The 11,372-nt window shown below is 42.6% G+C and overlaps 1 protein-coding gene across 1 annotated transcript; it reads right to left on the reverse strand.

Moving 5' to 3' along the window:
- Nucleotides 1-8,645: 8,645 nt before the first annotated feature.
- On the reverse strand, nt 8,646-9,413 carry LOC141649166 (uncharacterized). The gene has a single exon (XM_074457862.1). It carries the CDS (start codon nt 9,411-9,413, stop codon nt 8,646-8,648), a length of 768 nt encoding a protein of 255 aa, XP_074313963.1.
- Nucleotides 9,414-11,372: the final 1,959 nt, after the last annotated feature.

Below are 11,372 nucleotides of genomic sequence, written 5' to 3' on the forward strand. Positions count from 1 at the left end.
TCGGGAGTTCCATGTTGGGCAAAGGGTGCTGCTGTTTAATGCCCGACTGAGGCTATTTCCTAGCAAGCTGAAGTCCAGATGGAGTGGTCCTTATACGGTGACAGCTGTTACCAAATTTGGATCTGTGGAGCTTGAAGATTCCGAGGGGCGTAGATTCAAGGTGAATGGCCAATATGTGAAGCATTACCACGAGGCGACTGAAGTAGACAATCGCGTTGAAGTCTTGCGCTTCGACGAGCTCGACGCGCCAGTTAATTGATGCCAGAAAGGTCGTGCGGGACCTCTTAAACCAGCGCTCTCCGGGAGGCAGCCCGGACTGTTTTATTGTACTTTTGCTGAACTATTTATTTTTCTTTAGTTTTACGTTGAACTTTGGACGCTGTTTTATGAACCTCCTATGTATTTTCCTTGCTTTTAATGCGTCTTTTGCAGGTTAAAGTCCTCGATCGAATGATTTTGTGTTCGATCGAGCACTTTCTGACGCAGCTGTTACTCGATCGAATGATATCCTCCTCGATCGACCAGATTTAAACCCCCATCTCTGTGACATCCTGACAGACTAAGTTAAACAGATAATTAGCAAGATAGCCTCCCTGTGGAGATCGACCCTACTTGCTGCTAGCTTCTGTTAGTTGTTTTTAGGTTTATTTTTGGTACAGAAACGACCGTATCAAATTTTGGCGCCGTTGCCGGGGAGGTGGCGCAAACTTGTTGCTTTATTTAAGTTTGTCTCTCGTCTCAGGGAATTTATTCCTTGAGGCCGATCTCATTTTTGCAAAGTTTGATTAGTTGCAGGTTAACTTTCGCCTTGAAAGTTTAATTGCCAAGATGCCTACGATTACAGAGCATATAGAGCCGTGTGGTAGATGTGGCGAGGAAGGACACGACCTTTATGAATGTATGGCAAGTATAGAGCGCGCCCTTGCTTATAAGAAGTACAAGCAAGGGGTTCCTTTCTCTCAGCTATATGAAGAGATAAAGAGCGTCTCTACCCCTTCCACGCCAGCTCCGCTACCGATTCTTCCTTCTGCAAACGAAGAAATTGCCGAGTTAAAATCCATTATGATGAGTATGTCACGGCAATCCGAAACAGTTATATCGGAATTGAAAGAACAAGTCGCGCAGTTAACACTCGCGACAAACCAAGCCAAGCTTCTTCCAATTTGCGATCCAGTCAGTGCAATGAATTTTCAAAATGACATTACTCATGAAGAAGACGAGGTTTTGAAAGCTGACGATAACTCGGATGATGATTTAGACGAGTTTTTGAAGGAAATACTTGCTGTGTGTGCTGTAACCACTCGATCGAGTGACTCTTCTACTCGATCGAGCGGTTATAATCATCCGATCACTCGATCGAGTGACAATGGCGGTCGATCGAGCAACCATCTTTGAAGAAATCACTCGATCGAGTGTTGAACATGGTCGATCGAGCGATAAAAGTACTCGATCCAGTACTTTAAGTGGCGGAAATCCTAATTCACTATCTAATACCGCCACCGTGTCATCTTCCCCTGCTGTGGAGACGTCACGCATTGATAAGGGTAAAGAAAAGGTTGCGGGACCGCTCATCGCTACCAGGGTACCCTTCCCAAGTCGTCTGAAGGACGCAAAGATCGAGCAACGATGACGGTAAGTTCGTGGACATCGTGAAGAACCTCCAGTGGTAATGTCCCTTTTTCCGAACTTGTTACTCAGGTACCCACTTACGCTAAGTTTATGAAGGATATCGTGACGCGTAAGAGAAATTTGAGTGAATTTGAGACGATTTCATTTATGGAAGAGTCTAGTAATTTACTGTTGAATAAGTCCCCTCCAAAAATGAAAGACCCGGGCAGCTTTTCTATCACTTGTGTCATAGGCAATATGGTTATTGATAAGGCCCTTTGCGATTTAGGTGCCAGTGTTAGTGTCATGCCCCTTCCTCGTCCGCAAGAAATCGAAGATGAGTCATTTCAAAGTGACTAACATTACCCTACAGATGGCTGATAGATCTGTTAGGAGGCCCTTAGGTGTCTTAGAGGACGTGCCTGTGAAAATAGGCAAGCTCTACATCCAGGTAGATTTCATTGTTTTGGATATAGCTGAGGACACCCGGACCCAAATTATCTTAGGAAGACCATTCCTTTGTACAGTGGGTCATTATTGATGTCGACAAGGGCGTCGACTCTTGCGATGGGGATGACGCTATCACATTCGGTTTTCCCAGTACTTTAGCCCACCCAATGATAGAGGACACTTGCTATTCGGTCGATATCATTGACGAGTCTATTTATGACTTCTGGTCGGGTTCTTTTATGAAGGACCCCCTAGAAGCTCTTATGCTTTTTGATGAGTGTGCAGATAGCCCAGACGACGATGACGCTGCGTTGGATTTGCTTGTTGATGATTTAGATGAGCACGAAGGAGAGCAGGTGGAACAAATGATCAGCACTCTTTGCTCCATTGAGGTAAAGGTACCGGAACGTAAGCCTCTCCCTTCTCATCTTAAATATGCTTTCCTAGACGATACAGAGCAATATCCAGTCATTGTTAGTGCCAAGCTTAGTGATGATCGGTGACCTCTTTGTTAGTTGTACTTAAGAAAAACAAGAAGGCAATGGGCTATTCATCGGACGATATCACGGGGATTAGTCCCGATATTTGTATGCACAGGATAGAGTTGGAGGAGGATCACAAGCCTTGCAGAGACAGGGTCGGCCGCCGGCTGAACCGGAAGATGCAAGATGTCGTGACGGCCGAGGTAATGAAGGCTGCTGGATGCGGTATTATTTATTCGTCGGTAATTCTAGATGGGTAAGTCCGAGACAGGTGGTCCCGAAGAAAGGAGGGACAATCGTAGTTAAGAATGAGAAGAATGAATTAATACCTACCCGAGTAGTGACTGGTTGGCGGATGTGCATAGACTACAGACAGCTGAATGCCGCCACTGAGAAAGACCACTTTCCCCTTCCTTTTATTGATCAAATGGTAGAAAGGTTAGTTTTTCATAAATTTTTCTGCTATTTAGACGGGTATTCGGGTTCTTTGGATCCCTATCCACCCGGACGATCAAGCTAAGACTACATTTACCTGTCCTAAGGGCGTTTTTGCGTTGAGAATGCCTTTTGGTTTGTGCAATGCCCCTGCCACCTTCCAAAGGTGTATGATGGAGATATTTTCAGAGTATATTGAGTCTATCATGGAAGTTTTTATGGACGATTTTAGTGTATATGGAAGTGATTTTTCTAACTGTCTGTCTAACCTTGAGAAAGTGTTGCAGCGCTGTATTGAGGTTAATCTTGTGCTGAACTGGAAGAAGTGCCACTTTATGGTCAACGAGGGAGTTGTCTTAGGGAACTTGGTTTCTGATAGGGGAATAGAAGTCGATAAAGCAAAGGTGGAAGTGATTCAGCAATTACCACCTCCTGTTAATGTTAAGGGGGTGAGGAGCTTCCTTGGTCACGCCGGCTTTTATCGCCGGTTTATCAAGGATTTCTCCAAAATTGCTAAACCACTTACACAGTTGCTGCTTAAGGATGCCCCTTTTGTGTTTACTGATGCTTGTCTTTCTGCTTTTAATAGGTTAAAGGAGGCTTTGGTCTCTGCACTGATCATACAGCCTCCCAACTAGGACTTGCCGTTTGAGGTCATGTGTGATGCGAGTGACTATACACTAGGAGCGGTGCTTGGCCAAAGGAAAGACAAAGCCTTAAATGCTATCTACTATGCGAGCCGAACTCTGGATGAGGCTCAAGTGAAGTACACTACCACTGAGAAGGAGCTGTTAGCTGTAGTTTATGCCTTAGAGAAGTTTCGTACTTATTTAGTTGGGTCAGAAGTCACTGTTTTTACTGACCATGCAGCTTTGAGGCATCTCCTTGCTAAGAAGGAGGCCAAACCACGGCTACTGAGACGGATACTCCTCCTTAAGGAGTTTGATTTGCAGATTAAGGATAAAAAAGGAGCCGAGAACGTTGTAGCAGATCACTTGTCGCGACTGATGCGACAAGAAGAGGAAGATTCTCTACCCATTGATGATTCTTTTCCTGACGATACTTTGATTGCTGTTATATCGTCTATTGTTAACCAAGAACCTTGGTATGCAGATATAGCTAGCTTCGTTGTCAGTGGCAAGTCACGCCCGACCTTTCTCATCGTGCAGAAGAAGCGTTTTACGTATAACGCTAAAAGATTTACAGGATGATCCTTACTTGTTTAAGGAATGTGCAGACGGTCTCTACAGACGGTGTATTCCGCAGTGGGAGACCAAAATAGTCCTAGAAGGCTGTCACTCCTCTTCATATGGTGGTCACCACGGTCCATCGCGTACCGTGGCTAAGGTACTTCGATCCGGTTTTTCTTGGCCTTCCTTGTTTTGCCGACGCTAAGTCTTTTGTTTCAGCTTGTGATGCTTGCCAACGATCAGGGAACATTTCAAAGAGAAATGAGATGCCACAAAACGGCATCCTAGAGGTCGAGGTTTTCGATGTCTGGGGCATTGATTTCCAAGGACCGTTCCCATCCAGTAAAGGTAACAGGTACATCTTAGTAGCTGTAGACTATGTGTCAAAATGGGTTGAGGCAATCGCTTCACCCCATTGTGATGCTAAGACCGTGATAAAGATGTTCAAAAAGATCATATTCCCCCGTTTTGGCGTCCCTAGGGTCGTCATTAGTGATGGGGGGATGCGTTTTAAAGAAACGAAACTCACTTCCATACTGTCTAGAGTTGGTGTACAACACCGGCGTGGTTTGGGGTATCATCCCCAAACTAGTGGTCAGGTAGAGGTCTCTAATCGCGAGTTGAAAAAGATCTTGTCTAAGGTAGTTTCTAAATCACGGAAGGACTGGAGTCTTAAGCTAGATGACACGTTATGGGCTTATAGAACTGCCTTTAAGACACCAATTGGTGCATCACCTTATAGGTTAGTTTATGGGAAATCGTGTCACTTACCTGTTGAATTGGAATGTAAGGCCTGGTGGGCAATTCGTGAGCTTAATTATGATCCTAAGTTGTGTGGTCAGAATCGTCTTTTGCAGCTAGATGAATTAGAGGAGTTTAGGCTCAATGCCTATGACAGCTCGCGCATTTACAAGGAAAAGACGAAGAGATGGCATGACAAGAGAATCCTACCTCGGGAGTTCCATGTTGGGCAAAGGGTGCTGCTGTTTAATGCCCGACTGAGGCTATTTCCTGGCAAGCTGAAGTCCAGATGGAGTGGTCCTTATACGGTGACAGCTGTTACCAAATTTGGATCTGTGGATCTTGAAGATTCCGAGGGGCGTAGATTCAAGGTGAATGGCCAATATGTGAAGCATTACCACGAGGCGACTGAAGCAGACAATCGCGTTGAAGTCTTGCGCTTTGACGAGCTCGACGCGCCAGTTAATTGATTCCAGAACGGTCGTGCGGGACCTCTTAAACCAGCGCTCTCCGGGAGGCAGCCCGGACTGTTTTATTGTACTTTTGTTGAACAATTTATTTTTCTTTAGTTTTACGTTGAACTTTGGACGCTGTTTTATGAACCTCCTATGTATTTTCCTTTCTTTTAATGCGTCTTTTGCAGGTTAAAGTCCTCGATCGAATGATTTTGTGTTCGATCGAGCACTTTCTGACGCAGCTGTTACTCGATCGAATGATATGCTCCTCGATCGACCAGATTTAAACCCCCATCTCTGTGACATCCTGACAGACTAAGTTAAACAGATAATTAGCAAGATAGCCTCCCTGTGGAGATCGACCCTACTTGCTGCTAGCTTCTGTTAGTTGTTTTTAGTTTTATTTTTGGTACAGAAACGACCGTATCAGCAAGGACTTCTTGATCCGTCTTGTCCTTTGCCTAGTTGGGCGGATATGGAAGTATTCTTTCCTAGCATTCCTAGTGGTAGTAGACCGGGTGGAGAGGAGATGGTTGTTGAAGAGGGTGGTGGCCAAGAAGAAGGAGAAGAAGAAGAGGTTCAAGAAGAAGAAGCTCAAGAAGAGGAAGAGGAAAGTGAGGAAGAACAAGCAAGTGAAAGTGAGAGTGGACATGATTCCACATCTATGGAGGTTGATGATGCCTCAAGATATGATGATGATGATGATACAATGGGTGAGGATTAGCAAACTTTGGAGGCTCCTACATCCTTATACCTCCCTTATGGTTTGTCTACTTCTCTTGTTTTTATTTTATCTTGATCATTTATTTTGTGAAGTCCTAGCAACATTGGAGGACTAACACCTTGGCTTCATTAAGGTGTTCTTTATCTTTGTTCCCGACTTGTAAAATCCAAAATGACAATCTTTAGTTTCATGCATTGCATTCCATGTGCATAAACTCCCCCGAAATTCATGACATTAGAAATAATGTCTATTTTGGTTTGGGGAAGTCCATGCATATGCATTGGGAGCTAATTTAAATTATGCTCTCCGCCATAACAAAAACACATGCATCATGCAGTGTAGCCTAGTATAGTTTGCATTTAGTTTAGAAATCATGCATATTCATTCCATAATTTCCTATCGTATTGGCCATTGAGGACAATGGCCATACTAGTGTGGGGATGGGAAATTCTAACTTGACTTTTATTCAAAATTCAAAAAAATCAAAAATTTCAAAAAATCCAAAAAAATCGAAAAATTGAAAATCCAAAAACAAGTTCATTTCCTTTGTAGTATAGATTTGTATATATTGTTTTGTATATATTGTGTTTGTTCATCCTTTTCACATTGATTGACTACGCCACATCCGAGACATGAGGATATTGAAGACCGCATGGTATGATCTTTCCAATCTCCTTTTTCCTCTTTATGTTAATGACTATGTGGCTTTATTTTGATTGATGCGGTAAAAACAATGTGAATTTAGGATTGCATTTAGATTATTTGGCATATTAGTTGGTAGAAGCATATGCATTAGGATGTATAAATGTTAGTTGCATCATGGCATATAGATTGCATGTTAGAAAAATTTTGTGAAACCATCTATTTGGGAAGCTTGACAAGTGTATATAGGCCCTAGTAGATGCTTTTTCTTCTTATGACTTTGCTTGTAAGAATACTTGTAAAACACACTAGGATGTGTCATGCTAGTATCCTTTGACCCATGGATTAAGGCCTAGTCAAGAGTACCTTGTGGTGTGATAACTCCTTGGCTACCGTTTATTCCAAGGTGACCCTTGAAACCATGCAACCATCATTCATCCATGTTCTACCATACATTTTGTCATCAAAGGGAATGGGCACAAAAATTGTTCAAAATTTGAGTTCAAGTATTGAAATGAAAAGTCAAAAAGTTTGCAAATGCATCAAAATAAAAGAGGAGTAACAAAAATGAAAACTCCTATGCTTCAAAAATAAGGCACCCTCGTTACTAGTTGGGGTGACTTTGAAAATGTTCAAAAAGAAAATGCAAAAAGTTGGAAAGTTGTCGAGTATTGAAATGCCAAAAATCAAAAGAAATGGCAAAAAGAAAGTGTTCCCAAATGATATATGCCACAAGAATTTGGGGGGAAAAACAACAACAAAAGCAAACTCCCAAATGAAACTCAAGTACTATTGATCCCTTTATCCATCGTATCCATTTTTGTGCATGGTAGTGAGGGGACGACCCTTCTTCTTGTCTAGGCAAGAAGGGGAATTCCACGATCCTCCAGTGTTTCTAACACCATAGGGAGTCTATTCTTGATAAAAGCATTTAACGATTGAGGACAAAGGTACCCTAGCTTGACACAACATGGAGGTGATTTATTGGTATCCTTCTAGGCTTAGTACTTTGAAGAAACCCTATCTATGAAGGAGTGTGTACCCTTGAATTGCTTCCCCTTTAGATAATTTCCGCCACTTAGATGAGGAAAGTGGCTATTCTTTTGTAGATGCATCCATTACTTGATTTTGTGTGCTATAATGATTGGATGTGTCGCCATTTTGGCAAGACCCACCTTACCTTGCAAGAAGGCATCCTACTTCATGGTTGTCTTATTGTGAGTTGAAGGGGCGAAGTGAGACCCGCTAATTGTCTCATATCGGCTATATTAGTAGGATAGTTTAAATAAGGGTCCTAGTTTTGTTACCTCTTTACTCGGGACGAGCAAAGGTTCGGTTTTGGGATATTTGATGTGATCAATATTTGAGCATATTTAGTCCCCGAAGTAGCCTCGTTCCTATGCTTTTTAGTGCATATTTATGTCATTTACTATCTTTAGTCCTTTGTTTTGCATATTCTTTGAGGTTTTGTTTCCTTGGTAGGAGAGGAGTGCAAACCTTGCATTTTCATGGCAAAATAGAGATAAATAGATCGAATCTAATGATCAAGCATCAAAGAGAAGACAAGATTAGAAGGCCTTTGTACATAATGTAGTAGATGGGCAATGATGAAGAAGATCCTTGCATCCCCGACAAAATCCCGGAGGATTGTTGGAAGAAGAAAAGGAAGCTGAGCCAGGATCCGCTCGTCCCACCCCGCGGGACGCCCGTCCAGCAGCTCCCCAGGACGCTCATCCTTACCACCAGAACGCCCGTCCAAAAGCTTCCCAATCCGCCCGTCCCGACCCTTGGACGCTCGGATTGTACTCCAGAGGGGCACGTCCTCTTCTTTTTTTTTTGGAAGAAATCAGCTTCTCATTAGAATAAGAAAAAACGAAACACAATTTCTTACAAGTAAGCCTCTAATGGTACCTTATAACTACGGTACCAGATGTGCAACTACCTCATCGAATAGATAGTCACTTACATTCGAATATAATCTAATGGAAACAAAATATTTAATTAATTTCACCAATTGATCCACAGTCCTTGAAGTCTCCTCAAACAACCTTCGATTTCGTTCCTGCCATAGAAGATACACCATAGCAGCAATACACCCCCTAGCCCATTTCTTCTTCCAACCTTTTCCCTTATACCTGGATAGAGATAGTAATTCTTGTCTCAAGCATAAGGGTCTTCGAGTAACACCCATCCAAAGGAGGATTTGCTGATAAACGGAGCTAGAGAAAGGACAGGCAAAGTACAGGTGCCTAATGCTCTCCAAATCTGCAAAACATAAGGAGCATCTGTTCACAATGACCATCCCTCTTCTATTCAAATTATCCACAGTGGATAAGCCATTTTGCACTGCCAGCCTCGTGATGATGGCATGCTTAGGCAGTACCACCTGGTCCATTAGAGGCTTTGTCCACGGCAGGTTGGAGTGCCTGCCCTTAAAAACAGAGTAAACCCGGTGCAACAATAGAGAACCAGAGAGACTCCATCCACTGAGCAAGTTTTTAGCAATGTCCACAGAGCCAACCAAACTAATAAAATCATCACGGGTGAGCAGCAGAGCTTTCCAGATGATGGACGTAGCATTACCTGGCACCACAGTCCAGATATCAGCTCCCTGAAGGATATAGTGATGGAACCAGTGAACCCAGATGGATGGAACACCAGTAGCAAGTCTCCAAAGAAGTCTCATAAACAAAGTTTTATTCCAGCTTAAAATCTCTCGAATATCAAACCCCCCTTGCTGCCTTGTTCTACAAACCTTACTCCAGGCAAAAAAACCATTTTTCTAGCAGCTTGATAATTTCAAAGGAATTGTCTACACAACTTTTCAATCTCCTGCATAACCCCTTTAGGTAAAAGAAAGCTAGCACACCAAAACGTCTCAATGCCAAAGATCACAGAATTGATCAATTGAACCTTGCCTGCATAAGATAAGTACTTGTTTGACCAATAAGTAACCTTACACTTAATTTTATCCAAAAGGGAATGATACATAACTCTTGTCAATCTTGATGAATGTAGAGGGACACCAAGATACCTAAAAGGAAATGTCCCTTCAAGGTAGCTGGTATCACCTAAGATAAGGTTTTTGACATCAGGGTGCACTCCTCCAAAGTATATATTAGTCTTAGCTGGATTCGGTTATAAACCAGAGAACTCAGCAAATTTCTGAAGACATGTTTCCACTGCTTTGACTGAAGGGAAGTCACCTCTAGCAAACACTAAGAGATCATCAGCAAAGATTAGATGGGTAAGACCAATTCTACAGCATTTTGGGTGATAGCTAAAGCTGGAGTCATTAAGCCTTCTGAGCATCCGTTAAAGCACTTCCATACTCAACACAAAGAGCAGAGGGGAGAGAGGATCTCCCTGCCTGAGACCCCTCTTACCCTCAAAGTAACCCACAGAAGAACCATTAATATTGAGAGAAAATCTTGTAGTAGTAACACAAGTAATAATCCAGTGACAAAACTGAGGGGGAAACCCAAAAAGAGGAAGAATGGTTTTAAGGAAATCCCAGTTAATAGAGTCAAATGCTTTTTTGATATCCACCTTTATAACACACCTTGGGGAGGAGTTCTTCCTACCATAACCTGCCACAAGTTCATGAGCCAGCAGAATATTATCCCCAATAGACCTATCCTGAGTGAAAGCAGACTGCTCTAATCCCACTAGATCAGGCATCACAATCTTGAGCCTCTTAGTAAGGATCTTACTAATAGTTTTGTAGATAGTAGAGCAACAGGATATGGGCCTGAAATCCTGAACAGTATTAGGATGCTCCTGTTTTGGGATAAGAGAAATAATGGTGGAATTTACTTCCTTCAGAAGTCTCCCCGTTCTGAAAAAATCCTGGATGGCCTTCACAAATTCTTTCCGGATAATACTCCAAGAATGCCTGAAAAAACCTGATGAGAAGCCATCTGGACCAGGGCTTTTATTTATGTCGATAGAGAATAAGGCATCATGAACTTCTGCTTCAGTCACAGCAACCACCAGTAAATCCTTCTGATTCTGAAGAAGGCAAGGCCCCCTAAGGACAATATCATCCTCAATAGGACTAACCTGAGAAGCAGCCCCCAACAAACCCTTATAATAATCAAAAAACGCATCAGAGATGCTATCAAAGGTAGTACAGTCCAACCCAGCAATGTTCTGAATTTTACTGATATGTCTCCTACTCCTATTGGCAGCAACTTTAGCAAAGAAATATTGAGTACTAGCATCCATCATCTTAACATCTGTGATCTTAGCTCTCTGATAAATCATACTAAGCTCAGCATTCCTTAACTTACAGTACTTCTCAATTAAAGTTTCCTCCAGCCTGAGCAGATTATCATCTAGGGGAGCTTTCTGAATCTGGGCCTGACAGTGATCTAGAGCACTCCTAGCATCTTTAGCTTTATCAGCCACATTGGAATAAATCCCTTTATGGAGATCCTTAAGTTTCCCCTTCACCATTTTTAGATGAGTGATCAGCCTGTACATAGGGCAACCCAGAATCTCAGACTCCCAAACCTTCTTAACCGCAGAAACAAAAGAGGGATCTTGACCCCAACAGTTGAGGTATCTAAACTGCTTTGGTCTCTGAACATCATTAGTCTGAACAGTGACAACTAATGGGGAGTGGTCAGAGACACCAGCCACC

This window comes from Silene latifolia, chromosome 3, assembly GCF_048544455.1.
Source record: "Silene latifolia isolate original U9 population chromosome 3, ASM4854445v1, whole genome shotgun sequence".
In the NCBI taxonomy this organism is placed as follows: domain Eukaryota; kingdom Viridiplantae; phylum Streptophyta; class Magnoliopsida; order Caryophyllales; family Caryophyllaceae; genus Silene; species Silene latifolia.

What these genes read in the sequence shown, in the direction of transcription:
- LOC141649166 (XM_074457862.1), bottom strand. Translation starts at nt 9,413, where the DNA reads ATGAGACTTCTTTGGAGACTTGCTACTGGTGTTCCATCCATCTGGGTT.